The sequence below is a fragment of the Camelus ferus genome, chromosome 6 (genome assembly GCF_009834535.1).
Source record: "Camelus ferus isolate YT-003-E chromosome 6, BCGSAC_Cfer_1.0, whole genome shotgun sequence".
In the NCBI taxonomy this organism is placed as follows: Eukaryota; Metazoa; Chordata; class Mammalia; order Artiodactyla; family Camelidae; genus Camelus; species Camelus ferus.
This window is the reverse complement of record NC_045701.1, coordinates 82,591,355-82,614,561: the sequence shown is the minus strand read 5'-3', so window position 1 is coordinate 82,614,561 and position 23,207 is coordinate 82,591,355. Positions and strand designations below refer to the sequence as shown.

General features: G+C 54.4%; 1 protein-coding gene across 6 annotated transcripts in view; it reads left to right on the top strand.

Moving 5' to 3' along the window:
* The window catches only part of CCDC88C (coiled-coil domain containing 88C), a 121,874-nt gene that overhangs the window by 70,275 nt on the left and 28,392 nt on the right, over positions 1–23,207 (top strand). For all 6 annotated transcript variants that reach the window (XM_032482519.1, XM_032482521.1, XM_032482520.1 and 3 more), the window contains 10 exons: positions 5,530–5,676; positions 6,323–6,467; positions 9,496–9,680; positions 13,949–14,086; positions 15,357–16,427; positions 18,356–18,483; positions 19,647–19,788; positions 20,165–20,353; positions 21,464–21,625; positions 22,872–23,149. In XM_032482519.1, coding sequence (XP_032338410.1) covers positions 5,530–5,676; positions 6,323–6,467; positions 9,496–9,680; positions 13,949–14,086; positions 15,357–16,427; positions 18,356–18,483; positions 19,647–19,788; positions 20,165–20,353; positions 21,464–21,625; positions 22,872–23,149 — 2,585 coding nt within the window. The remainder of the gene's footprint in view (positions 1–5,529; positions 5,677–6,322; positions 6,468–9,495; positions 9,681–13,948; positions 14,087–15,356; positions 16,428–18,355; positions 18,484–19,646; positions 19,789–20,164; positions 20,354–21,463; positions 21,626–22,871; positions 23,150–23,207) is intronic.

Genomic DNA, 23,207 nt, shown 5'->3' with positions numbered 1-23,207 from the left:
GTCTCCACTCCTCTGAGGTTTATAGCTTCCTGGTCTGTGCTGACTCGGAAATAAACAGAAGTCTGAGAGGTGGAGACCTAGCAGGGTACAGTCCTAGCTGCCACATCAACCTGCTGGGTGTTGGGCAAGTCTTGTCCCTTCTGTAAAAGGAGAAGTGGTCTGGGCATCTCCGAGACCCTGGTGCCCCAGTGAACTTATCCTAGCAAGCCCCTCTCCACAGAGATGGGGGTCCCTGGAGCCAGTCCCTGCAGGGATTGCTGGTTTGTTGGTGAGGCATTTGGGAGCTGGGTTAATGATCAGCTCACACATGTCACACCCTTAAGACATCCCTGGTGTTGCCCAGGTTCAGGAGGGGAGATGGGCTGTGGGTTTGGTCTGCCCTGCCCATCCCGGCCTGGGAGATGGGGCCCTGTCTCCACTCACCCTCTGCCCAGGCCCCTCTGACCCCAGGCAGAGTCACTCACCTGCGCTCTGGGGTTCCAGCAGATTTCCTCACCAGGATGCAGCTTCTGGAGTCAGAAACTACATCTCCATCATCTTGGGGTGGGGGGTGATGCTCAAGATACATTTGTTGATTTGACTCTAATCCTTAGGATCCCCAAGATGCTCCCATCTTTAATTAAACAAAATCAAACCCTTCCCACTTTCCCCCGTCCCTCACCAGCCACTCGGGTCCCTCTCCAAGCCTGTTGGAAAGGAGAGAATACGGCTGTGTCCTTCATGGCCTCACCTTCTACCCCCGGCCCTCCTGTTTCACGTAGCCGATCTGCCTCCACCTCCACTCACCTGAAACCACGCTTAAGAATCAGGGTCCGTGGTGCTGGTGCCAAGCCCAGTAGGCACTTCCCAGCCTCCCTTGCCTGCCCTCTCTGTGGCCTCGGACACCACCGCCCTCCTCTCCTCACTCACCTGGCTTTCCTGAGTCTCTCACTTCATCTTCTTGGGCCCAAGCAGGTGGTCACCTTGCTCTGCTCTGTTATCTGGCCTTTCTCCACGATGTCTTCTCTGCCTTCCACCCCCTTCTTTAGCTGACATGCACAGGCTGACAAGTCTCAGATCTTCATCTTTGGGCTGGGTCTCTCCCACCCTCTGGACTTCCGTCTGTCTCATGGTCGGTGTCCCCCTCCTCCCTCAGACCTGCTTGTACCGGGGCCACCATCCACCCACCCAGGTACTTGGGCCAGAGCCTGGTCAGCCTTGATTCCTCTCTCTCTACCCTCCCCCACCCCAGCCCCAGGTGCTTTCCATCCTCCAGAGTCCGTTTTTCCACCTCCCTGCCCGTCCCTGGCCAGGGCAGGTGTTTGGAGAGTGAGTCCCACCACAGTGCCAGCCTTCTCTGTCATTGCACATATTATCCCAGTGCCTGCACAGGAATAATACCATCTTTATTCTAGAACGCCCTCCACAGCCATCTGAAATGGCCGTTCTCCTCTGTCTTTCTCTCACATCCGCCTGTGCTGCTGCCAGAGCGGCCTTTCTAAGAGCTCCTCAGGCACCTCCCCGCTGCTCTTGGGAAAATATCCACATTCCACCTCTGACGCTCACCCCCTCTGGTCCCTGTGGAACCTTCTGCTCCAGCCACACTGAGCTCCCTCCAGGTCCCCTGGTGCCCTCTGAGGCCTCCCAGCCCATCCCATCTCCCCGCTACTGCACAGGGCTGGTGAGGAGTGGGTGGGCCAAGCTCTTCAGGCTTGTGCCCCCCAGACAGGCTCATCACGTGGAGTTGTAGAGATACATGTCCCTGCTTCCCACTCACAGTGGGAGCTCCTTAAAGACTGAGTCTGTGCCTTCCTGACCTTGAGTCTGAGTCCTTGGAGCCCAGCACGTTGTCCAGCTCAGACAGTCCAGGGGCAAAATCTGGCCCACCAGCAGTTCTTAAAAGTAAAGTGTTATTGGAACTCAGCTACACCCACCCCTTCACACAGTCCAGGGCTACTTTTGCACTGTGCCAGCAGGGCTGAGCAGTCGTGACTGACAGACTTTGGACCTGAAAAGGCTGAAACATTTACTACCTGGCCCTTTATAGACCCATCGTCTGGCCCACAGTGGGTGAGGTGAGGTTTCTAAATGAGAAGCAGTAACTGCGTTTATGCAGCTTTTCCTTCACACCAGGAACTGTTAGCTCAAACCATATCATCACATTTAAGCCTCAGGATGGCCCTCTGCGGTTGAGCAGCCCCTGTTAGTTTCTCTTATTTTTTCAGATGAGAAAACTGGGGATTAATTGGTAACTTGTCCAGCATCACAGTTAGTGAGGAGGTGGGCCTGGCATTGAAATGCATCTCTGCACCTCCAGGACCCCAGCCTTGCCAAGGAAGAAGGAAATAAAACGGATGGGGTCATGCAGACAAAGGCAGTGCAGGGGAGAGGAGGATAGGGGTGCTTGGCGAGGTGGTGGTGGCAGCCAGGATCTTGGATGCCATGAAGGGCCGAGGGAGCCTGGCCTCTGGCGGTTCATGTCAGCACCTGGACATCAAGGTGTAAGTGGGGAATGTTAAAATGCAGGGAACCAAGATCACCTTGAACAGGGAGACCCGTTCCACTTAGGAGTTTCTGTTTCTTTGCGTTTTCTAATAACTTCTAAGGAAAATGGGTAAAATTCAGTACACGAAGTTAGAGCAGGACAAACCCGATGCTTGGTTTACGGTTCTGTCCACTGCAGTCCCCCAGTCAGACAGTTTAAAAGCAGGTGAGTCGTCTAGGACTGCGGGCAGACTGAGGTTAGCAAGGGGGCGATCTTTACTGGGTGGGAGGTCCGCCCGCCCTGAGTGGCGTGACTCAGGGTCTCCCCCCACCTAAGGGGCTGGCTTTCTGTTGCTCTGCACTCCTTGGGGGTCCATTGGTGCTGCAGTCTGAGTGCAGTGTGAAGGAGCTGGTTGTTTCTCTGATTCTACCCCACCTTCTGGAGTTTGGTGCTTTTGAGGGGTCAGGAGGCACCCCTGGAAACAAGTGTTTGTTGCATGGTGGGTGCTCACTGAACACTGGACTGAACAGTGTCCTACGGGGCATGAAGAGACGGTGATAATGGCTGCTGACCTGCCTCCTGGCCTCAGGCACTGGGCAGGGACTATTCATGTGCGGTATTGCATCTAGCCCCAGCCCTGTTTTCGTGCCCAGCACAGGAAGGAGGAATCCACAGTCGAGGGACATGCACTTGCTTCAGGTCCCACGGCTGCTAGTGCACGTGGCAGGCCTGGGATGGGAGCCCGTCAGCCCACGTTCCCAATCACTGCTCCGGTCACCATGTAGACGAGCAGGGGCGGCTCTCCAGCCACTTGGGGACTGGCCGTCAGGCCTGGCCTGTGACTTCCTAAATGTGGCCTCTCAGCTGTTGGCCAGGCCTTTAAATAGCCTCCTGGTTCAGTTGGGGTCAGGTCCATGCCCAGAGGCGAGGAGCTGGGCGTCCCCCTGCGGGCTGAGCCCTTGGCTTGCTGTAGGAGCTTGGGCACAGCGTCTTACAGATGTGCCTTCTCACTTCTGGGTGGTGGGGTATGCAAGGCTGGTTGCCTTATTTCTGTTGCCTAGTATGTGGTGGAGGTTGACACCACCAGAAAACTGAGACGTTTTTGAGTAATAGAAATTATCCTATCCCCTGCTGTATTCTGCTCCCGGTCACCCTCATCTGTCCCTGAGTGTTGGAAATCTCCAAGGCCTTCAGGGCCCACTTCCCATATCAGGGCATGATTCAGCTGACAGGTGTTCATTAACACTTCTATGGCCCACAAGAGCAGACGAGGAATAGTCCTACCCCGAGGAGTTCAGTCTGGGGAAGGAGGACGGTCCCGCTCACCGCTGCCTCACAGTGTGCCCAGGGCACTCTGGGAGCCCAAGTACCTGACTCAGCAGGTGGGACAGAGGGAATCTTTAAGCACTTCTCAGAGGGGGCAACTCAGGCTGGGCTTTGGAGGTTGAGTAGAAGTTGGTCGGGAGGACGAAGGGGTGGCTGTGTGTGGGAGCTCAGGGCTCGAGAGTGTGGTGATACTGGGGAGTGCTGGTGGGCAGTCTTGCTAGAACGCGAGGTGAGAACAGTGGAGACAGTTGCCGGAGAGAGAGGACCAGGTCTTCTTCCTGCTTGAAGCCCCTCTATCTGCTGTGGCTCACACTGTTATTGGTAGTCTGGGCCTCTTACCCACAGGAGCCCCTCAAGGATGGGTTGCAGGCAGCCTGAGGGCAGTGGAGAGGATACAGGTCTGGAGATCTGTGGCCCAAGTTCGAGTCCCAGCTTCACTGCTTGCTGGCTTTGTCCCTTTGGGCTTATTCCTTAGTTTACCCAGATCAGCCTCTTCATCCGTAGGAAGGCACTTCTGCCTCCCCTCACGGCTGCCATGAAGAGTGAGTGAGGCGGGGACAGGGAGCACCTGGTGCGGGGCCAACCACACACTGGACGTCTTCTCCGGCAGAGAGAGGGTGCCCAGGTGAATCTAGAGTTTTAATGACTAAACCCTTCAAGGCTGCCAGGCTTTGATCAGAACTGTGTTTGCTGACTGGAAGGCATGCAGTTTCCCCTCTACCAAGAGTCTTGGATTCTGGCCCATGAGGGCAGATGACCAAGTGGTGGATGAGCAGGGGCTCCCAATTGTTAGAACCGGCAGGCAGGGCAGGCCCACTGGGAGAGACTGACACAATTCTGGGTGTGCATGTTGGCAAGCTGAAGGCGTTCCGGGGAACCTCAGTGCCCCAAGATGCTGAGCGGAGCTGGAAGGGCTCCAGGAGAGGAGAAATCGAGAAGCCCCTTAACTGGGTGAGGAGGGGAGCAGAGATGAGGTAAAAGAGGTAAACCCCACTGCGTGCTGGACCGTGTGCACGGGAGTGAGAGTCCCGTGGACCCTTGCCCGTGAAGGGCTCTGCAAGGGAACAGCCATCACGTTCCACACCCAGCACGTGCCTGACACACAGGAGGCTGAGGCACTTACTATGGGTTCACATGTGTTTATGACTTAACTGTCTTAAAGACTGACCTGTTTCCAGGAGACTGCTGAGAACTGTTGTTTTTGCAAAAGCATGTATGTAAAATGCTCAGATATGAGCTGTGCATTGAACAAAAGCTTGTCTGAATAGCTATTTTTTTCCAGGACCCATCAGTGGAATGAATGTCGAATTCAGAGGACTAGACTCCGCCCTCGAACCCAGGACAGACTCGTAGCCCCACCCCTTCCTTGTTAAGGAAATGGGGTCTCCGTGAGGTCTCGAGTCTGTCAGTGGAGTCTGCTTGTCCTGCCAGACGAGGCTGTAGCTGCTTTTGCACTGTGGCCGGCAGAAAGTAGACACTGGGGAAGTGTTACTGTCCCAAATTTAAATATTTTCTTGATTCATGGATTTTTTTCCTTTCAGCAGAGAAAGTCGGTTTGGCCCGACCTACTGAAAAAGGCAGAGGTGCTAAATGGTGGAGATAAAACTCCACAGCAGTGGCCTCGTCCCCGGATTGTTTGTTTTTGATTTGGAGGCTGGGAAAGCTGTGGTCTCTGCACCCTGTTGTCATGAACCAGGTGCCCTTATCTGATGGTTCTTGTGCATGTTCTTGCTGCCCAGGAGCTGAGAGAAGATAACATCATTTTAATTGAGACTAAGGCCATGCTGGAGGAACAGCTGACGGCCGCTCGGGCCCGGGGCGATAAAGTTCACGAGCTGGAGAAAGAGAACCTGCAGCTGAAGTCGAAGCTTCACGACCTGGAATTGGTACTGCAAGCTCTTGTCACCACATTCGCTACAGATTGGGGGCAGTTTCACATTTCCGCCGTGCCCTCCTCTGATTTTTTCAGTCACTGGGTTTGGGGCTGCTGCCGACACGGTAACCCATTGACCGCAGAGAGTAGCGTGCTCAGCTCAGCGGGCTGGACCAGGCTCCGCTTCCCGCCCACAGACGGACAGGGCGGGACCGCTGTGTTCCTTTTCTGTACACGTGGGTGTACTTGTGCACCTTTTGCAAGAAGGGTCTTTGCTGGTGTTTATGGTGTGGGTTGAGCTACAATTTGTAAGTTTCTCTATAGGCTTCTCGAGGCATGTTAGGCCTTCCCTCAAACGACCAAGCCACCGTCACTATGGTACTCACTTTAAAGCCCTGGGCCATAAGTCACTTTGTTGAGACAGTGTTCAGTCAGAGACCTGGGCCTGTCCCTGTCACCAGGCTTGCCAGGGCGAGATATCTTTCCGTGACTGTGATGCTCACAGCTGGGCCCTCTGTTGGACTCACTTCTGTGCAGGGAGCTGAGCAGGTGCCTGGAGTCCTTTCATCCTCAGGGAATGAGGGTGGTGGCATGGGGGCCAGGCCTGTGCAGAGGGGGTCCCCAGCCACATCCTCACAGCTTCCCTCTCCTTACACTAGGATCGGGACACGGATAAGAAGCGAATTGAGGAGCTGCTGGAAGAAAACATGGTCCTCGAGATTGCACAGAAGCAGAGCATGAACGAATCCGCCCACCTCGGCTGGGAGCTGGAGCAGCTGTCCAGGAATGCGGACCTGTCCGACGGTAGGCAGTGCCGGGGACCTGGGAGCCCTCCTGGCTGCGGCCGCTTCCTCATCCGAGGAGCCAAGCCCTTGGCTCTCAGCCCTTTATGTCAGGCCATCCGTTCACCCCCAGAAAATGGGATTTCCTCCAGTTGCCACTTGGAGCTGTTTTATTGCCGTTCTCCCCAAGGAGGACACGAGGCGTCTGGCAGCCTTGATGTCAGGACATGAAACACAAATTAAGTGTTGCCAGGTTTCCCAGTTCCCATATGGACAGTCCCAGGAGCTTCCAGATTATAGCACACTGACACCCGGAGGACATCGTAGGCCTATCTGTTGATGGTTGAGAGCTCTGGATGGCAGGAGACGTCCCCAGTGGTCACTAATCCCCACTATAAATGTACCCTGGGCATTATTCCCTCCATTCATTTACATAATTGGGCAGGACGGATGCAGTCTGTTCTCTGTCTCCCTGGGTGGGGGCTGCTAAGTGACTGGTTCTCGCAGGACCCAGGCCTCCTCTCCTCCCTCCTGTGCTGGCACCGCTGCCCCTGCACAGACGAAGTGTCGGCCAGGGGAAGGTGGGTGGGGCAGCAGCCAGCCCTGCAGCAGGAAGCTGCAGCGCCCGGCAAACAATAAGCCAGTTCCTGAGTTCAAAAATAGAACACGTGCACCTGATGGTGTGAGTTATTGTTTGCCGAGAGCTTTTCAGAGCGAGGTGGGGCTTTCGGCTGGTTTTAGGAGGTTGCTTTTTCAATTCTGTTAAATGTCCCCAAGAATAAGGGAAAGGTTGTTGAAAGTAGCTGGGACTGTCTTCTCTTTGAGAGGTCCCATCAGTTCCAAACCTAAAGTCAGTTCATTTAACTATTAATCTGTGAGAGAGGCCGGTTATTTCTGTGGTTTGGTGCCTGGGCACCATGCTGGGGCCTGTGGATGGATCTCCGGGACTCCCTGCTTTGGGAGTACGGCTCCACCGGGGAGGACCGCTGCCCCCTGGTGGAGCAGAGAGGTTGTGCAGGCTGCCTGGGACAGTCTCAGACCAAATGAGAATTTTTCTGTTAGAAACCCAGGAAGCCTCCTCTCTTTAGACTACTCAGTATAATTCGTGGGCCCTTTTCAGGTCCATGAGCATGATTTATTCTTGGTGCTTCCAGCTCCTGGCGCTTAGCTGGGGGTTCGTGAACGTTGGCTCGAGTGAAAGCGTAATGCAGGCAGAGCTTCATGAACCTTGCCGTGTGTGGTGTGGTGGCTTCTTGAGTCAGAGAAACGTGGCTTAAAGTCCTGCCTCCTCCACTTGTTAGCTAGGTGACCTCTTTTAGGCCTCAGTTTCCTTATCTGCAAAATGGAGGCAGTGAAGCTGCCTTGCAGGAGGTGACAGTGAAGCATGACATCTGCCTGGCCCACGGGCACCAGGAAGGGGCTGTTCTTATTGCCTCTGGCTTATTAAACTGTATCCCATCGCTCTGGTTGAGGAGCATGGCACTCAGTAGTAGACTTGTGTCATCCTAATAGTCTTCGAGGCCCTGGTTCTTATGAAAGTTCAGTGAGGCTTGTGGTCAGTTCCACTGTTGGACTTGTAGAACCTTAGGAATGATTCCCCCTGAGGAGGGTTTCAGTTTGGGACGATGAAAAAGTCTGGAGATGGGGGTGGTGACGGTTGCATAACACTGAGAATGTTAAAATGGTAAATTTTAGATTATGTACGTTTCACCACAATTTTTTAAAATGTTCTTTTTTCATGAGTGCTGCAGAGGTACCATCCGAATGATCACAGGCTCTGAATTAGCAGAGTTTTTGTTTTGGTTCCTTTGTAGCATAATTTTCATGTTGAGATGCACGTGTGCTTATGTGCGTCAGCGCTGGGACTAGGTCAGGGCCCCAGACGCTCCGTCCACCTCTGCTGCTGCACCAGCTGTCTGCTTGGGGTCTTGAGGACGTTCGGGCCTGTTGGGTCTGTCGTGCTATCCTTGGTGGAAGATGAGAATTCAAAGGAGGTGTCGGATGCCCTTCAGTCCTTATGATTGCCCAGAGGGTCTGAACACACACGTTTGTTTCCAGCTTGACGTGCTCACTGTGAAAGCCATCCTCCCGTATGTGCCCCAGCCCCTGGGGAGCTGAATAAGAAGCAGGTTGGAGGGGGGCAGTGGTATTAGAAATACAGTGTGATGAGGCTCCCAGAGCTGAGTACCTAGCACTGATGGGGCAGGTGAGGATGGAACAACCCTGACCCCTTCGTTCAAGGGCTTTCACATACGTTCTTCTTTCCTCCCAAAAGAGCCTCAAAACTTAGCTAAAGTCATGCACCTGCTGGTAGCAGGAAGGAGCTAAGAACTTGCTTTCCTGACTCGCAGGTCTGTCCCCCCTTCTCCATTTGCATTCAAGCTGTTTGAAAGAAAGTAGAGTAGATAATCAGCCTTTTTCTATCTTTAGCTTATATTTTCATCTCACTTAGAATTTTTACAGCAATTTACATGTACTCTCTCATTTTTCTCCAATGTAATTGTGGGATTACAAAATGAAATCTCTGCCCAGAGGACTTTATCCAGGGATGGCAGGTACTGGGCATGCATACCCACAGAGCCTTCTACCACCCCTGGCAGACATAACTAGTCGGTTATCATGCCCCTCCGGCTGAGGCACCCAGACTTGCACTCCTCTGAAAGCTGGCACAGGAAATGTCACCTGTTTGACATCTCTGTTAGTCTCTAAGATCCTTGAGTTTGTACAGTCAGGTTGGCAGCTTGGTAAAAAACAATTCCCAGCCGTTAACACAGTCTTTTACTTGGCTAAGATGTCTTCACTGTAATCTGCTCTCCTGTTAAGCTCTGGACCCAGCTGTGCCAGTGGAGGGACCGTAACTGCCCAAGGGACTCTCGGGCACTGACAGTGACAGCACCTCATGAAATGCGGGAGAGGGACACCCAGCTGACCTACAGAAGCCCCTCCCCAAACTGGGGCATGGGGACCCGATGGCCCCAACTCAGGGTGGGAGGCAGAGGGTGGGGGCAGAGGCTCCTGGAGCCTGGCCCTGACTCTACCTCATACTTCAGCCTCCAGGAAATCGTTCGTGTTTGAGCTGAATGAGTGCGCCTCTAGCCGCATCTTGAAGCTGGAGAAGGAGAACCAGAGCCTGCAGAGCACCATCCAGGGGCTGCGGGACGCCTCCCTGGCGCTGGAGGAGAGCAGCCTCAAGTGCGGGGAGCTGGAGAAGGAGAACCAGCAGCTCAGCAAGAAGGTAACCCAGCCAGGCGGGCGGACAGCCCTCCCCTGCTCTCTTCTGCCAGACAGGCCGGGAGGTGGGCAGGCGCGGCAGGCAGGTGGTGGTGAGGACGCGCAGCTGGGAGAAGTGCAGAAGCCAGGGAAGCCACAGTTCATTGTCACAGAGGAACAGTCACTGAGAGGAGTTGAGGGGCAGCGCAGCTTGTGCCCACACCTTCACCTTGAGGGTGTGTCCCCATACCACTTGACCTCTGTGTGCCTTGTCTTCATCTGTGAAATGGGGTTAGTGGGCCCCCCACCTAATACATGCTGTGAGGACTGTATGAGTTAGTGTATGTAAGGGGTCCAGTGCATAGTAAGTGCTCAGTGAAAAGAAACCCGTGCCCTGATGAAAGCATAGGGTGTGCGTAGGGGCAAGGAAGCAGTGATGTGAGCCCCACACACACGTGTGGGAGGGAGGGACCGTTGATGGGCCATTTTAGGGCATTGGTGGTGAAACAGGATCAGTGCTCATTCCTTCTTCTTGGTTTACGGGATGGGGAAGAAGAGGTGGCCCAACTGTATTTGCCTCTCAGGACACTCCTCGGTCCTCCCGGGAGCACAGACATCTGAGAGAGCAGACGGGCTTATAGAGCCAGTCTTCCTTCTGCGGTTACAAAGACCCCACTGGGGTTCACACTGGGGATTCGGTCTCAGGTGCAGGACGGGGCCATTGAGAGGCCCCTTGTCTTGGTCTGTCCGGGTCAGAGGGCATCAGTACACCGAGCCGACAGTGCGGTGGCACCAGTCGCATCGTGGGCTCTGAGTATACCAGCCGCCAGAGTCCAGCTGAGGGAGAGGTGGAGCATGCTTGCTGCCGACCACCATGCAGGACTGGAGCTGCTGGGTGTCCCACCTGCCCATGAGTCCTTCCAGCCTCGTTCACTGAGCTGGTGGGAGGAACATGGGTTGCAGGCAGAGGCCTGGGTTCCGCTGGCCCTGGCTCTGCTGGGACTTTATCTCTGGGTGAGGCTTGCGACAGCTCCTCCTTCTGTGAATTAGTCTCTTGAGTCCCCTCATGGGACCTCCCAGGCTCTATTACTCACTTTTCTTGTCCCTTTGAAGCATTGTGCTCCTTGCAGCATTTTAGCCAACAAATATTTTGTCCTGTCTTTGTAGGACAATAGAAAACCCCTACCCCCACCCTGGTCTCATGCCAAGTCCCTTGATGCAGAACAGCACAGGGAAGGCAGCCGGACAGTTAAGGGTTTTTAGATTCATGTGGGCCAGGCACAGGGGATGTCTTTATAAATGGCAGTCCAAGGTATCTCGGCCAAGATGAAAAAAGAATCAGCCTTTAGGCAGATGAGAACCTTTGACTCTGCAGGTCCTCATGGGTCTGCCGCAGAAAGCCTGCAGTGTAGTAGTGAGGCCTGCTCTCACTTTGCCCCCAGCCTTGCGGTCCACCCTGGCCCCTCCCCTGCACAAGCAGGATGGCAGTGGGTGCTGCTGGCCCGGTGTTGCTCCTCAGCCCCCTGTCTCTCGGGTCCCACCCTCCTGCTTCCTCTTGGGATCGGTTCCCTGGTAGGACACCAGCCCTCTCCTGCCGCAGCCCTTAGGAGGCATGTCTTGGCACAGAATCCCTGGCAGAAGGGAGGTGCCGCAGTTCCCAGACCAGTCCTATGTCCAGTGCCAGGAGCCCTGGGAAGGCAGCCCTCCGCCTGCCAGAGCACCTCCCCCGTCCTGCTCAGCCCGCCCCTGGCCTGACGGAAGCTGTCCTGACCCAGCAGGGGTGGTTTTCCTTTCTCCCCACAAGAGCCTGGCACTGACAGATGCTCCCCAGTGTTGGGTGGATGGACACCTCAGCTCCAGCAAGAGGGCTCGCCCCCAGGACCCTTTATCCCTAATCCAGCTCAGCTCCTCCTGAATTTTCTCTCTCTGACCTCAGCCATCCCACCTTCCTGGTCTCCTCCCCACATGGTGTGTCTGGGCACCAGCTGACACTTCTCAGTCAAGAGATGAACCCCCAGGCCCTGGTGAGCCCCACAGGGGCCATGACCACCCGGTGGCCCAGACCCCCCGGAGCCAGCCTGACTCTTCCCCTCTCCCCAAGCACAGCCCAGACTGCAGGCTCGCTTAGGCCTGAAATGTCTGGAAACCACAGTTCTCCGAAGTTAATAACCTTCTTTCGAAGCTGCAAAAACTGTGGACCTTAGAGGAGCTGCCTCCTTCCTGTGACTGTAAATCTGTGTTGATGTAAGAATTTGTTCTTTGATCCAAGAAGTAAAGAATCCTTATTTTCGGAGGGAGAGGAGCAGCCCTAGTAAGGGACTTACTATGGGAAGGCAGAAGAGGCCAGGGGCTGAGAGGCAGGTCCCTGTCACCCACGTGCTCTGGGAGCTGGAGCTGCACCTCCAGCCTGAGCCAGGTGCTTCAGGAAGGACGGAAAGCCCTCAGGGCCAGAAGGCCTGCAGCCAGACCACGTCTCAGCCCAGCGAGTTCGCCGAGGTCCTTCAGGAATGGGCTCTGGCTCCATCGCAGGAAGAACCAGACAAGGGGGAGGATAGAGGGTGGGAATGAGACATGTGGAAATCGCATCTTTGGATGAGAAGCAACAACATTAAGAAATGCAAAGCTTGGAGTAATATTCTTTTCTCTGGGAGAGAAGGGGCAGAGGGGTAAACTATTAACAGTAAGATTGAGGGGGTGAGCTGGCAGGCCCCAAACTGCGAGTGAGGCCTGGGGTCAGCCCACGGCCATGTCCCAGCTCGTCCTCACTGTGAGGCCTTGGGCAAGTCACTGAGCCCCTCTGGGCCCATGTCCCCCTGAGTACGGCAATTAATAAAGACAACTGCTTATTGCCTTTACACCTCATGGCCACTCCGCCAGGTGGAGGCACTGCTGTTGATGGTGATCCCTGGTGCCCGGCTCAGTCCCAGGCCTCAATGCTGGGAAGTGGGGCAGAGATAAGGAAGGATAAGAAAGGTGCTCTTGCCTTTGAGAAAGACTTAGACAAGTGGTGGTGAGTTTTCCTGTCGGCCTGGCTAGGCGAGGGCCCCCCGGTTGGGGTGAGGGTCAAGGTGCTGACAGAAAGAAGTGACGATGTGAGTATGAGCCTCGCTCGGCCAGCTCTGCACTTTCCTGCTGCTTCCTTCCGTGGAGGTTTGAGAGCATCAGGCCCGCGGGGCAGGAAGGCCGGGCGCCCCTCACTGAGGACAAGTAGCCAAAGCCTGCTTTAGTGCAGCAGTCCTTCCAGGAGCTTTGGAATCCTGTCCGTGCGAGGCTTCGGCCCGGATGGGCTAAACCAGAGCAAGCTCAGACCTCTGCTCACAGGGGTCACTGGCATCTAAGGTTTTATCCCTGAGGGTCTGATTGGTGGCCCAAGACCCAGGATCTTTCAAAGCTTTGAGAACCATTTGATCTTTGCAATCCATCTTTTTAGAACAGCCATCTACATGTGGTCACATCATTAGTAGGGAGGGACTGGGCTCTGAACCATGGTCCTTGTGACACCAGAGTCATGCCTTTTTCCCAACACCTGTCCCCTATGCTAAGATGTCACTGGGAGGGGACCACAGCAGCCTTGAGGCCCTCCGAATGCAGAAGCAGCATGGGCATCACCCGGGAGCCCAATCTCAGGCCCTGCCCTGAACCTCCTGAGTCAGAATCTGCATTCACCACATTATCCAGATGTTAGGCACAATAAACTAGTAGTTTGTGTTTTAGGCCAGGCTGGTGCATCCCAGCAGAAGAACTTGATGTCAGGACAATGACTGAGTGATTGTCCAGCCCAGAGGGAAGGTGGTTCAGCCCAGGGCAGGCAGTGACGGTAGAGCAGCTTGGGTAGAGAGGACAGGACCTGGGGACTTGGAGGGTGAAAGAGGGAGGAGAGACATTTCAGAAGACCACTCTGAGCAGCTGGGTGAATGGGAGGGTCATCAACCAAGTGAAGCCCCTGCAGGGCATCCAGCCGTGCTGACCCTGGGCCTGTAGTCCGACCCTCCGGAAAGTGGACAAGGCCTGAGATAGGAAGCAAGGGACCCAGGTGAGGGGAAGGGTGGGCTGGGAGGGGCTGACCGATGGTCCCAGGGGCTTCCTCTTCTATGAGCTGGAAATGCAAGTTGTGGGCTGAGAGCTGAGGGTCAAGGGTGTGCAGAGGTTGCTTCAGAGCAAGGCCTGGACGTTTTCCCTTGAGAAAAGTCCCGTTAAAGTGTTCTGCAGGGCTGATGGGTTTTTGGTTTGTTTTAAAGCATAGTCTGCTTTGCGAAGCCAACTGTTGCATGGCGGGGTCTTTTGGCTCTGCAGATTGAGAAGTTACAGATCCAGCTGGAGAGAGAGAAGCAGAGTAACCAGGATTTGGAGACCCTGAGTGAGGAGCTGATCAAAGAGAAAGAACAGCTGCAGAGTGACATGGAGACCCTGAAGGCCGACAGGGCCAGGCAGGTAGGTGCCTTCAGGGATGGCTCTCCCGGAACCCCAGCCTGCAGGAGGGAGAGTCAAGGATTTAGCCATTTCCCAGTAGTTTAGCAGGGAAACGTGGATTACCAGTTCCCTAGCCTAGCTGTAGCCAAACCAGCAGTTCTCAGTCAGCAGTGGGGGCGGGTTTGCCTCCCAGGGGACGCTGGCAGTGCCTGAAGATGTTTTTGATGATCGGGTCTTGGGGAGGAGAGAGGGGATATTCCTGGCACATGGTGGGTGGAGGCTAGGGATGCAGCCAAACACGCTGTAACACACAGGACAGCCTCACACATCAGAGAAGGATCCGCCCATATTGTCACACTGAGAACCTTGACAAACTTCTGGGGTTTATTTGCTCCCCATTACAAGAAGTCCTGGGTAGGAGGCCACCCAGTGCTGGTACAGGGCTCAGGGATGCCATCCAGGGGCCAGGCCTCTCTTTCTGTCCTGATGGTCTTAGCAGTGGCTGCTGCACCCCCTCAAGGAACAGGAGGAAGAAGGTGGAGGGTGAGGGGCAGAGGGAAGCCCTCCTGGGACCTTGCTATCACATCTCCTTGGCCACACCTGACACCAGGTATTTGAGTTTTTCAGCCTCTGAAGTAGAGCAAAAAAGGGGGCTGGGATGGTGCCACGTATGGTGAAAAGACAGGCAGGGCCCCTGTCCAGGTGTGGCTTACAGCTAGAGAGCAGGATGACAGGCCACGAGCAAGGTGTTATGAGATGTGTGCTGCTGAGGAAAAAATTCTGCTGGATACAGGCGCTGTAGAGTCATGGGGCAAGGCTTCCCTGAGGAGCTGGCGCTCACATGGAGCCCTAGAGGACGAGGAGGGTCTAGGGATGCTGAAGGCCAGGGGAGGGGGTGTCCAGGGCAGAGGGAAGATTGGGTGCAGGGTCTGCAGGGGGAGAGGGGCATAAGGGAGCCCAAAGAGGTGGGTGGCCAGGTCATAGGGGTCCTGCTGACCAGGGTAAACTTACCAAGGGGATGACTTCCGTTGTTTTAAGTAGGAGGGAGAGACGGGGTTTATGTTTCTAATCATCCTGGCTGCTCTGAATGTGTTTGGACTTGAACTGTCTCCATAGGGATCTCTGTGGCCTTCACCGTGTGTCCATGTCAGCCCCTGGGGAGCACGAGGACTACTTCTGGTTCCGCTATGGGAATGGTCTTTCAGGGCCTGTGCTTTAGTCCCTTCGGCCCCAAATCCCTGAGCTGTGTTTGCGCCGCAGCCCATGTCTCTCCTGTTGTGTTTTCCCACAGATCAAAGATCTTGAGCAAGAGAAGGATCATCTCAACCAGGCGGTGTGGTCGCTGCGGGAAAGGTCGCAGGTCAGCAGTGAGGCTCGCGCGAAGGACGTCGAGAAGGAGAACAGAGCCCTGCACCAGACGGTGACAGAGACCAGCAGCCGGCTGAGCAGGCTGGAGCTGGAGCAGCAGCAGCTGCACCGGGCCTTCGAGCAGGCGCAGGAGAAGGTGGGGCGGGCGGAGGAACTGGAGCAGGAGCTGCGGCGGCTGGAGGAGGAGAAGGGGAAGCTGGTGCAGAAGGTGAGCTCCCTGAAGGCGGCCGGGGAGAAGGCGGATGCCCTGGAGCGCGAGAGCCGCGGCCTGGTGCTGGAGAACCGGCAGCTGCGCAAGTCCTTGGATGCTCTGCAGAACGTGTCGGTGCAGCTGGCGGGCCTGGAGCGGGACAACCGGCAGCTGGACGAGGAGAACCTGGAGCTGCGCCGAATGGTGGAGGCCATGCGCTTCACCGGCGCCAAGGTGGCCCAGATGGAGCGGGAGAACCAGGAGCTGGAGCGGGAGAGGCAGGAGCTGAGGCAGAGCGTGGAGCTGCTCAAGGCGCTGGGCAAGAAGTCGGAGCGCCTGGAGCTCAGCTACCAGAGCCTGAGCGCCGAGAACCTGCGGCTGCAGCAGAGCCTGGAGAGCGGCGGCCAGAAGGCGCAGGCCCGGGAGCGGGAGCTGCGGGAGCTGGAGGCCGAGAACCAGGCCCTGCAGCGGGACCTGGAGGCCCTCCGGCTCGCCAACCGGCAGCTCGAGAGGTCCGAGCAGGACCGGAAGGCGCTGGAGCAGGAGGTGGCCCAGCTGGAGAAAGACAAGAAGCTGCTGGAGAAGGAGGCCAAGCGGCTGTGGCAGCAGGTGGAGCTCAAGGATGCGGTCCTGGACGACAGCTCCGCCAAGCTGTCCGCCGCCGAGAGGGAGAGCCGCGCGCTGGACAAGGAGCTGGCCCGCTGCCGGGATGCGGCCGGCAAGCTGAAGGAGCTGGAGAAGGACAACAGGGACCTCACCAAGCAGGTCACCATGCACACGAGGACTCTGACCACCCTGAGGGAGGTGAGCCGGGTGCAGGCAGCGCCTCTGACGTGGGCGGCGGAGCTTCCAGGGTAGAGGTGGGGAATGTGTCCCCTGCTTCTAAACAAATAATGCCCAGAGGGATGAAGAAGTAGTAGGAATCCCCTGTTATGTTCTCATTGCAGAGACAACCACTGCTGAGAGTTTGGCATATTTTTATTCCATCTTTCCCCGAGTGCATTTGTGTATGTGCGCACTTGAAATCCTACTTTCTGCATCCTAACCCTATTCTGTGTTTCACTTATTATGCCTTTTCTCATTGCTCTAAATAGATTTCAAGCCACAATTTCTAATGGTGGCAAGGTATTAATTCTATAGACTTAACTGTGGGTTTTTTCCTAGACATTTAGATTATTTACAGTTTTTTCCACTATTTTAAATAACATTGGATGTCTTTGCACACATGCACCTTCATGACTGTTTTCTAGGAGATACGCCTAGAAGTGGAATTATAGAATCAAAAGGGTATGACTTTTCACAGATTCTTAGTAAGTATGTGTCCTACTTCTCCCGGGTGTGTTTTGCATCCGGGCTTTCCTGCAGTGTGTGAGGGTGTCACTGCTCCAGTAAACGACTTCAGCATCTGAACGGCCCATCACAGAGGTTGAGTCTCCACACATGTAGGAGTTCAGGGTGGCTGCTCACAGGTGGCCTTAAGTGCAGTGACTCAGGCCCCTGGTTTCTTCCATCCGTGGCTCAGCCGAGCCGTGGTGGAGCCACTTCTGGCCGCTCTGCCCGTGGCAGGTAGATGAGGAGGAGAGTGAGTGAGAAGGACCCACTTCACAGGGCAGAACTCGGTGAGTGCCACACTACCTATATGCCAGGGAGGCTGGGGAGTGTGTCCAGCTGTGTGCCAGGGAAGAAAAGGAAATAGATTCAGAGAACACAGAGAGATCTCTGTGTTTAAAAAAAAAAATCAGTGCAGGCAGATGAGAGATACAAAACACCAACACGACCCCGCTTTTGTAAGCATAGGTTACGTGACGCTGCATTTACAGACAACCCCAGAATCACAGGGGCGTACCATGTCAAAGGCTAGTTTTCCTCTCACCAGAGTCCAGGTGACTCTTGGGGAGCCTGTCCTCGGTGCCGTGGCTCAGCGTCCAGGCTGCTTTCATCTTCTGACTCTTTCATCTTAACACGACTTTGGGCAGTTGCCCTGGCAGAAGAGAGGCAGCTGGAAGTTCGCACACTGGCCTCTCCACACCACAGCTGGGAGGTGACCACATCACTTCCACCCCCAGCCCATCTGCCAGGACTGGTCACCTGGCTTTACCTACCTGCTGGATGTCTGGGACATTTGGAGGGAGCAGACCGAATGTTTGGCGAGCACTACTCTCCGTCATGTTGTCAGGGTTTGGTAAGGGTATGCATACAAGCTGTGACACCAGACAGAAAACTGGTGTAGCTCTGGAGAGCTACAGAGGTGTGGACCAGAGTCAGTGAACCCCTAAATGAGGTCAACACCACTTTTGAAAAGTAAATCAAAACCAGGGTTTAAAGTAAAATCTTTCTCCTCTTTGGACTTTTTTCTGTCTGTTCTAAATTCTTTACAGTGAGCATTTGATTACATTACTTCACAGAGAAAGCAATCGTGTTGGCAGAATTCAGACCCGCTCCTCAAATGGCAACATAAATGGTATTTCATACATACATCTGGATGTGTTTGGAGCACGTTCAATCCATCCTGGACACACTACCGCGTGGCCTGGTGTCTTGAACGCCGCGGGCTGGGAAGTGTGTTCATCCCTTCCCTTCTGAAGACATCCTGGGGATCACCATCCCCGGAGAAGCACCCGCTCAGCCCTCGCGACACCTGAGTCAGCCGTGACTCAAGGAGATGGTTGCCCGGCCCTCCCGGCCGTTTCTGCTGGGCTCTTGTCCCACCCTTGTCTTCACTGCCTTTGCAGGACCTGGTGCAGGAGAAGCTGAAGAGCCAGCAGCTGAGCAGCGAGTTGGACAAACTGAGCCAGGAACTGGAGAAGGTCGGCCTGCACAAGGAGCTGCTGCTGCAGGATGATAACAGCACCGGCGACACGTGAGGACCCCACCCCCCAGCTCCGACCCCCCCCCCCCCCCCCCGTGGCTGCAGGCTTCACAGCTCGTTCCCCACGTGCCCCCCGGCTCCAGGGCTCCAGTTACTCCTCACAGCCCAGGGCCTGTTGTCACGTGCTTCCTCGAGCCGAAATCCTTTACATTCCAGGTCTCCTTCCTGGAGTTCCCCAGGGAGGAGGGGAAGGGATTTCTTTTGTCCAATAAAAAGTTTAATTTTTAAAAAATAGACTTTTTAAGAGCAGTTTTAGGTTCACAACAAAATTGAGGGGAAGGTACAGACATGTCCCACATAGCCCCTCCCCTGACGTTCATGCCCTTCCCCACCAACACCCCGACCAGGGGTACGTGTGTTACCCTCTGTGAGCCTACACGGACACGTCATCCTCACCCGGAGTCCACAGTTGACATTGGGGTTCACTCTTGGTGCTGCACATTCTATGGGTTTTGACAAACATGTACTGACATGCATCCACCCCTGTAGTAACGGAGTGCTTCCACTGCCCTGAAAGTCCCCTGTGTTCCACCTAGTCACCCCTCTCTCCCTCCGCCAGCCCTTTAATTTTTAACAATTTAACCATTGCTGCTTTTGCCTCCAGTGCTTTCCTAAATCACCTCACTTTTCTTTTTCTTTTTTAATTTTTTTTTAGTGGAGATACTGGGGATTGAACCCAGGACCTTGTGCATGCTAAACATGCACTCTACCACTGAGCTACACCCTCCCCCTAAATCATCTCACTTTTCAAGGAAATCTATCATCTTGAACTATTGCTGGACTTGTAACTGACATGCCAGATAATGTGACACCCTTTTGGTGTGGTGAAAAGGCCAAACAGACTTACCAAGTATCTGGCCCTGTGATCTTGGATGAATCACTTAACTTCTGGGACTCAGTTTTCCCATCTGTAAAATGGCTATAATAATACTTCCCTAAGACGGCACCTATAAAGCTACAGCAGTGAAGGTGTCACGGATGTGTCTCTGCTAGGAGCCCGAGGAGGGGTTTTGGCTCCTGCAGTTCTGGGCTAAATGCTGCAAGGTGATGAGGAACCCAGCTTCATGGAGGACAGGATGTGTTGGCAGCTGAGAGATTGGGAGCTCATGGGTGGAAGAGGCAGATAAATACTACTACGTATTTGTATTTTTCAGGAAATACAAGATTTTGGAGAGCATAAATGAATCCGCACTAAAAACAACACTAGCCATGAAAGAAGAAAAGATCGTGTTCTTAGAAGCGCAAGTAGAAGAGAAAGCCAGCCTGAATCACCAACTACAGAACGAGCTCCAGGTGGTAAGAGCAGCCCCCGTAGGGACAAGCTTTGGGTCCCCGCCGCACCTTTTCCAGACCCTCACCTGGGTGGCAGAGGGGCAGCCTGGATGCCATTTTTCTGGAGCAGGTGTCTGGAGTGGACACCTGAGGCTCAGGGAAAGGAGAAGACTTGCCAGTCACAGGGATAAAGTCAGGACTGGGTCCCGGCCGCTGCCCCTCCATCATCTCTGCAGAGGACTAAGGTCACATGCCCTCCTCCTGAAAGCAACGGTGGCTGCCTGGTGCACACACCAGAGCCTGGCGAGGGGTCGGGTGTGCGGAGGAGATGGGTTTGGTGCTGGGATCTGAGCTGTGCCTCTTCCTGCCCCAAGTCTGCTTTCGTGTCCCGCTCCCACAGTTGAAGAAGGAGTGTGAGATCCTCAGACAGAACCAGGAGGAGGGGAAGCATGCGCAGAACTCTTTCAAACACCCGGTGGGGGCGTTGGCCACTGGGCACCCGGGGAAGGAGTCCTGGGGGCCCAGCCACAAGGAAGCCACGATGGAGCTTCTCCGCGTGAAGGACCGGGCCATCGAGCTGGAACGCAATGTGAGTGGGGAGAGAGTGTCCTGCCGAGGGTCCCCTGATAGCGTGGGAATTCGATGTTCCATCAAGGACCCAGGATGTCAGAAGCTATTGAGATCTACCCAGAGCTAGTAGGCCACTTCTTGAGTTTCCTGGCGAGTCCTGTGGGCTCCTTTTCACCTGAGATCCCTTCAGCCTTTCTGACGTGACAGGGCGTGTCCATGTTTTCCCATGGAGATGTGCTCTCTGCCTCCGGCCCATCACACTTGGCCTGTAGGTGACACACCAGCGCTCCATTTCCATGGTGTTCAGTGCTCTACCGCAGGGTGACAAACTACGACCCACCACCTGGTTTTGTAAATGAGATTTTATTAGATCACAGATACGACCATTGTTTACGTATCATGTGGGGTGGCCTCCCCACCACGACAGCAGGAATAAATGGTTGGCAAACCCCAAAATTGCAGAGAAAGTCTGCCATTGTGTGTCTAAATCCCTGATCTTGTTTGGCGTCTCCCAATGACTTTATAAAGTAGATAATGATGATTTTCATCATTTGACAGGTGAGAAAGGTGAGATAGAGGTTGAGACTTGACCCTAAGTCCCACGTTAGTAAGGGACAGTGCAAGACTACACCCCACGCGTCCTGGCCCAGGTGGTGGCATGTTTTACTTGGTCTTTATGAGTCTTGTGGAGTGTGGACCTCTTTGTTCTACCTGCTGTCACCCCTGAGTGGGGTGAGGCTGTGGCCACAGGCTCTGACTCCCGGTCCTGTGCAGGATGCTGGCAGACAGGCATTCTCAGGGTGATCACAGAAAACAAGAGCATTAAAGAGAGAAGGGATGAAGCGGTTTAAACTCCAGCTCAGCCTGGCCTCGCACACAGTTCTTTGCAGTATCCCCATCACGTGTGTTCATTTCCATCTTGGAAGTATATACAAAAAAGTAGCTTCTTCCCCTCAATTCTGTTGACTGTCTTTTCCAAGAGGGAAAATGTTGCTTCTCTCACCGGTGGACTCTGGCTTTGGCCCCCAAAGCATCAACTCTTGAGGGTTCTTTACATCTCAAGTACCCACGGCCGGCGGGCATGGATGGAGCTGGTGTCCGATTGGCCTCCTGCTTCCCCGTCCCCTAGAACGCGGCTCTGCAGGCCGAGAAGCAGCTGCTCAAGGAACAGCTGCAGCATCTGGAGACCCAGAACACGGCCTTCAGCAGTCAGGTCCTGACGCTGCAGAAGCAGAGCGCCTTCCTGCAGGAGCACAACACCACGCTGCAGACCCAGACGGCCCAGCTGCAGGTGAGGCGCGGCCCCGCGGGGGCCTGCCGGCCCAGCGCGCTCTGACTCCTGACCAGCAGGACAAAGCGTGGGAGAGTTTGGGGTTTTATTTTATTTTTGATAGCCTCATTGTAAACAAAGGTTCCGAGCCTCAGAACCTTTGAAGGTGGTTTTCAGTGACCAAACCCATGGCTCACAGGCTAAAAAAGTTTATTTCTCTGCTTTTACTTGCAGTCTTGTCTGTTTCTTAAGATGCTATTAGGAATGACTTGGAAAAAGCAGCTCTGAGATCAGATGAGTTTGGTTCAGCAGAGTTAACCAGGTTTCTTCACTGTAGAACCTGGCGGAAGCGAATGTGAACTTGTAATCTCCACGAGGGAAGTGGGCTGTGGGGTGGCTCCCAGGCTGTTGAGAGCATCTAGCAAAACTAGTTCTGGGCCACTCATTTTAGGTTGTTGTTTTTTTATTTACGATTAATGGATTGTGGGAAAATGAGTTAGCATTTACTGCAGTTTCTGAGAAAGATGTTTGAAAATACGTAAGTTATGAGTCAGATAATAAACAGGAAACTGTTTGGCATAGAGGTTGGGATTTGTTCCGTTGAAACAAGAAAATAGGATATTGGTTATATTGGTTCATAGTTTTGTTTTTGTTGGCTTTTTTTTTTTTTTTGCTGTGGTTGTCATGTCTTTGTCTGCTTTTGGTATCAGGGTGATTCTGGCCTCAGAATGAGTTAGGAAGTGTTCCCTCCTCTTCCGTTTTCTGATAAGTTCGGATTGTTGTCGGATGGGTGTTCTGTAAATATCAGGTTAAGGTGCTTGGTGGTGGTGTTGAGGTATTCGGTATCTCACTGATGCCCTGTTTACTTCTTTTAAGAAATAGGGGTTTTGGGGGGGTAGTTAGGTTTATTTATTTTTATTTATTTGTCTTTCAATAGAGATACTGGGGATTGAACCCAGGACCTCATGCTTGCTAAGCACGCACTCTTACCACTAAGGTATATCCTCCCCTCTAAGAAATAGGCTTTTAAAAGTATTCAGAGAGGGTATCCAAGGAGCTTATTTAGAGAAAGGACCTAATTTGCCCAGAAAGGTCTCATCTGTAGAGACAGACTCAGGGCTGAAGCCCCACATGACAGTCAGTTGATGCCGTTTTGGCCCCTTCCAGCGGCTCCTTACATCCTGGTGGATCTGTCCTCAGCCCCAGCTGGGTTCTGCCTGTCCCAGGGTCTCTGGTCTCTCGGTGTCAGCCCCTTCTCCCTCGGCAGGTGGAGAATTCCACTCTGAGCTCCCAGAGCGCCTCGCTCACCGCACAGTACACGCTGCTGCAGAACCAGCAGGCGGCCAAGGAGAGCGAGAACGAGTCCCTGCAGAAGCAGCAGGAGCAGCTGACGGCCGCCTACCAGGCCCTGCTGCAGGACCACGAGCACCTGGGCGCGCTCCACGAGCGTCAGTCCGCGGAGTACGAGGCCCTCATCCGCCAGCACAGCTGCCTGAAGACGCTGCATCGCAACCTGGAGCTGGAGCACAAGGAGCTCGGGGAGAGGTGAGGGTGGGGGGCTGGAGGGGTGGGCTCCCCCGGGTCTGTGTCCCCACCCCCGCTT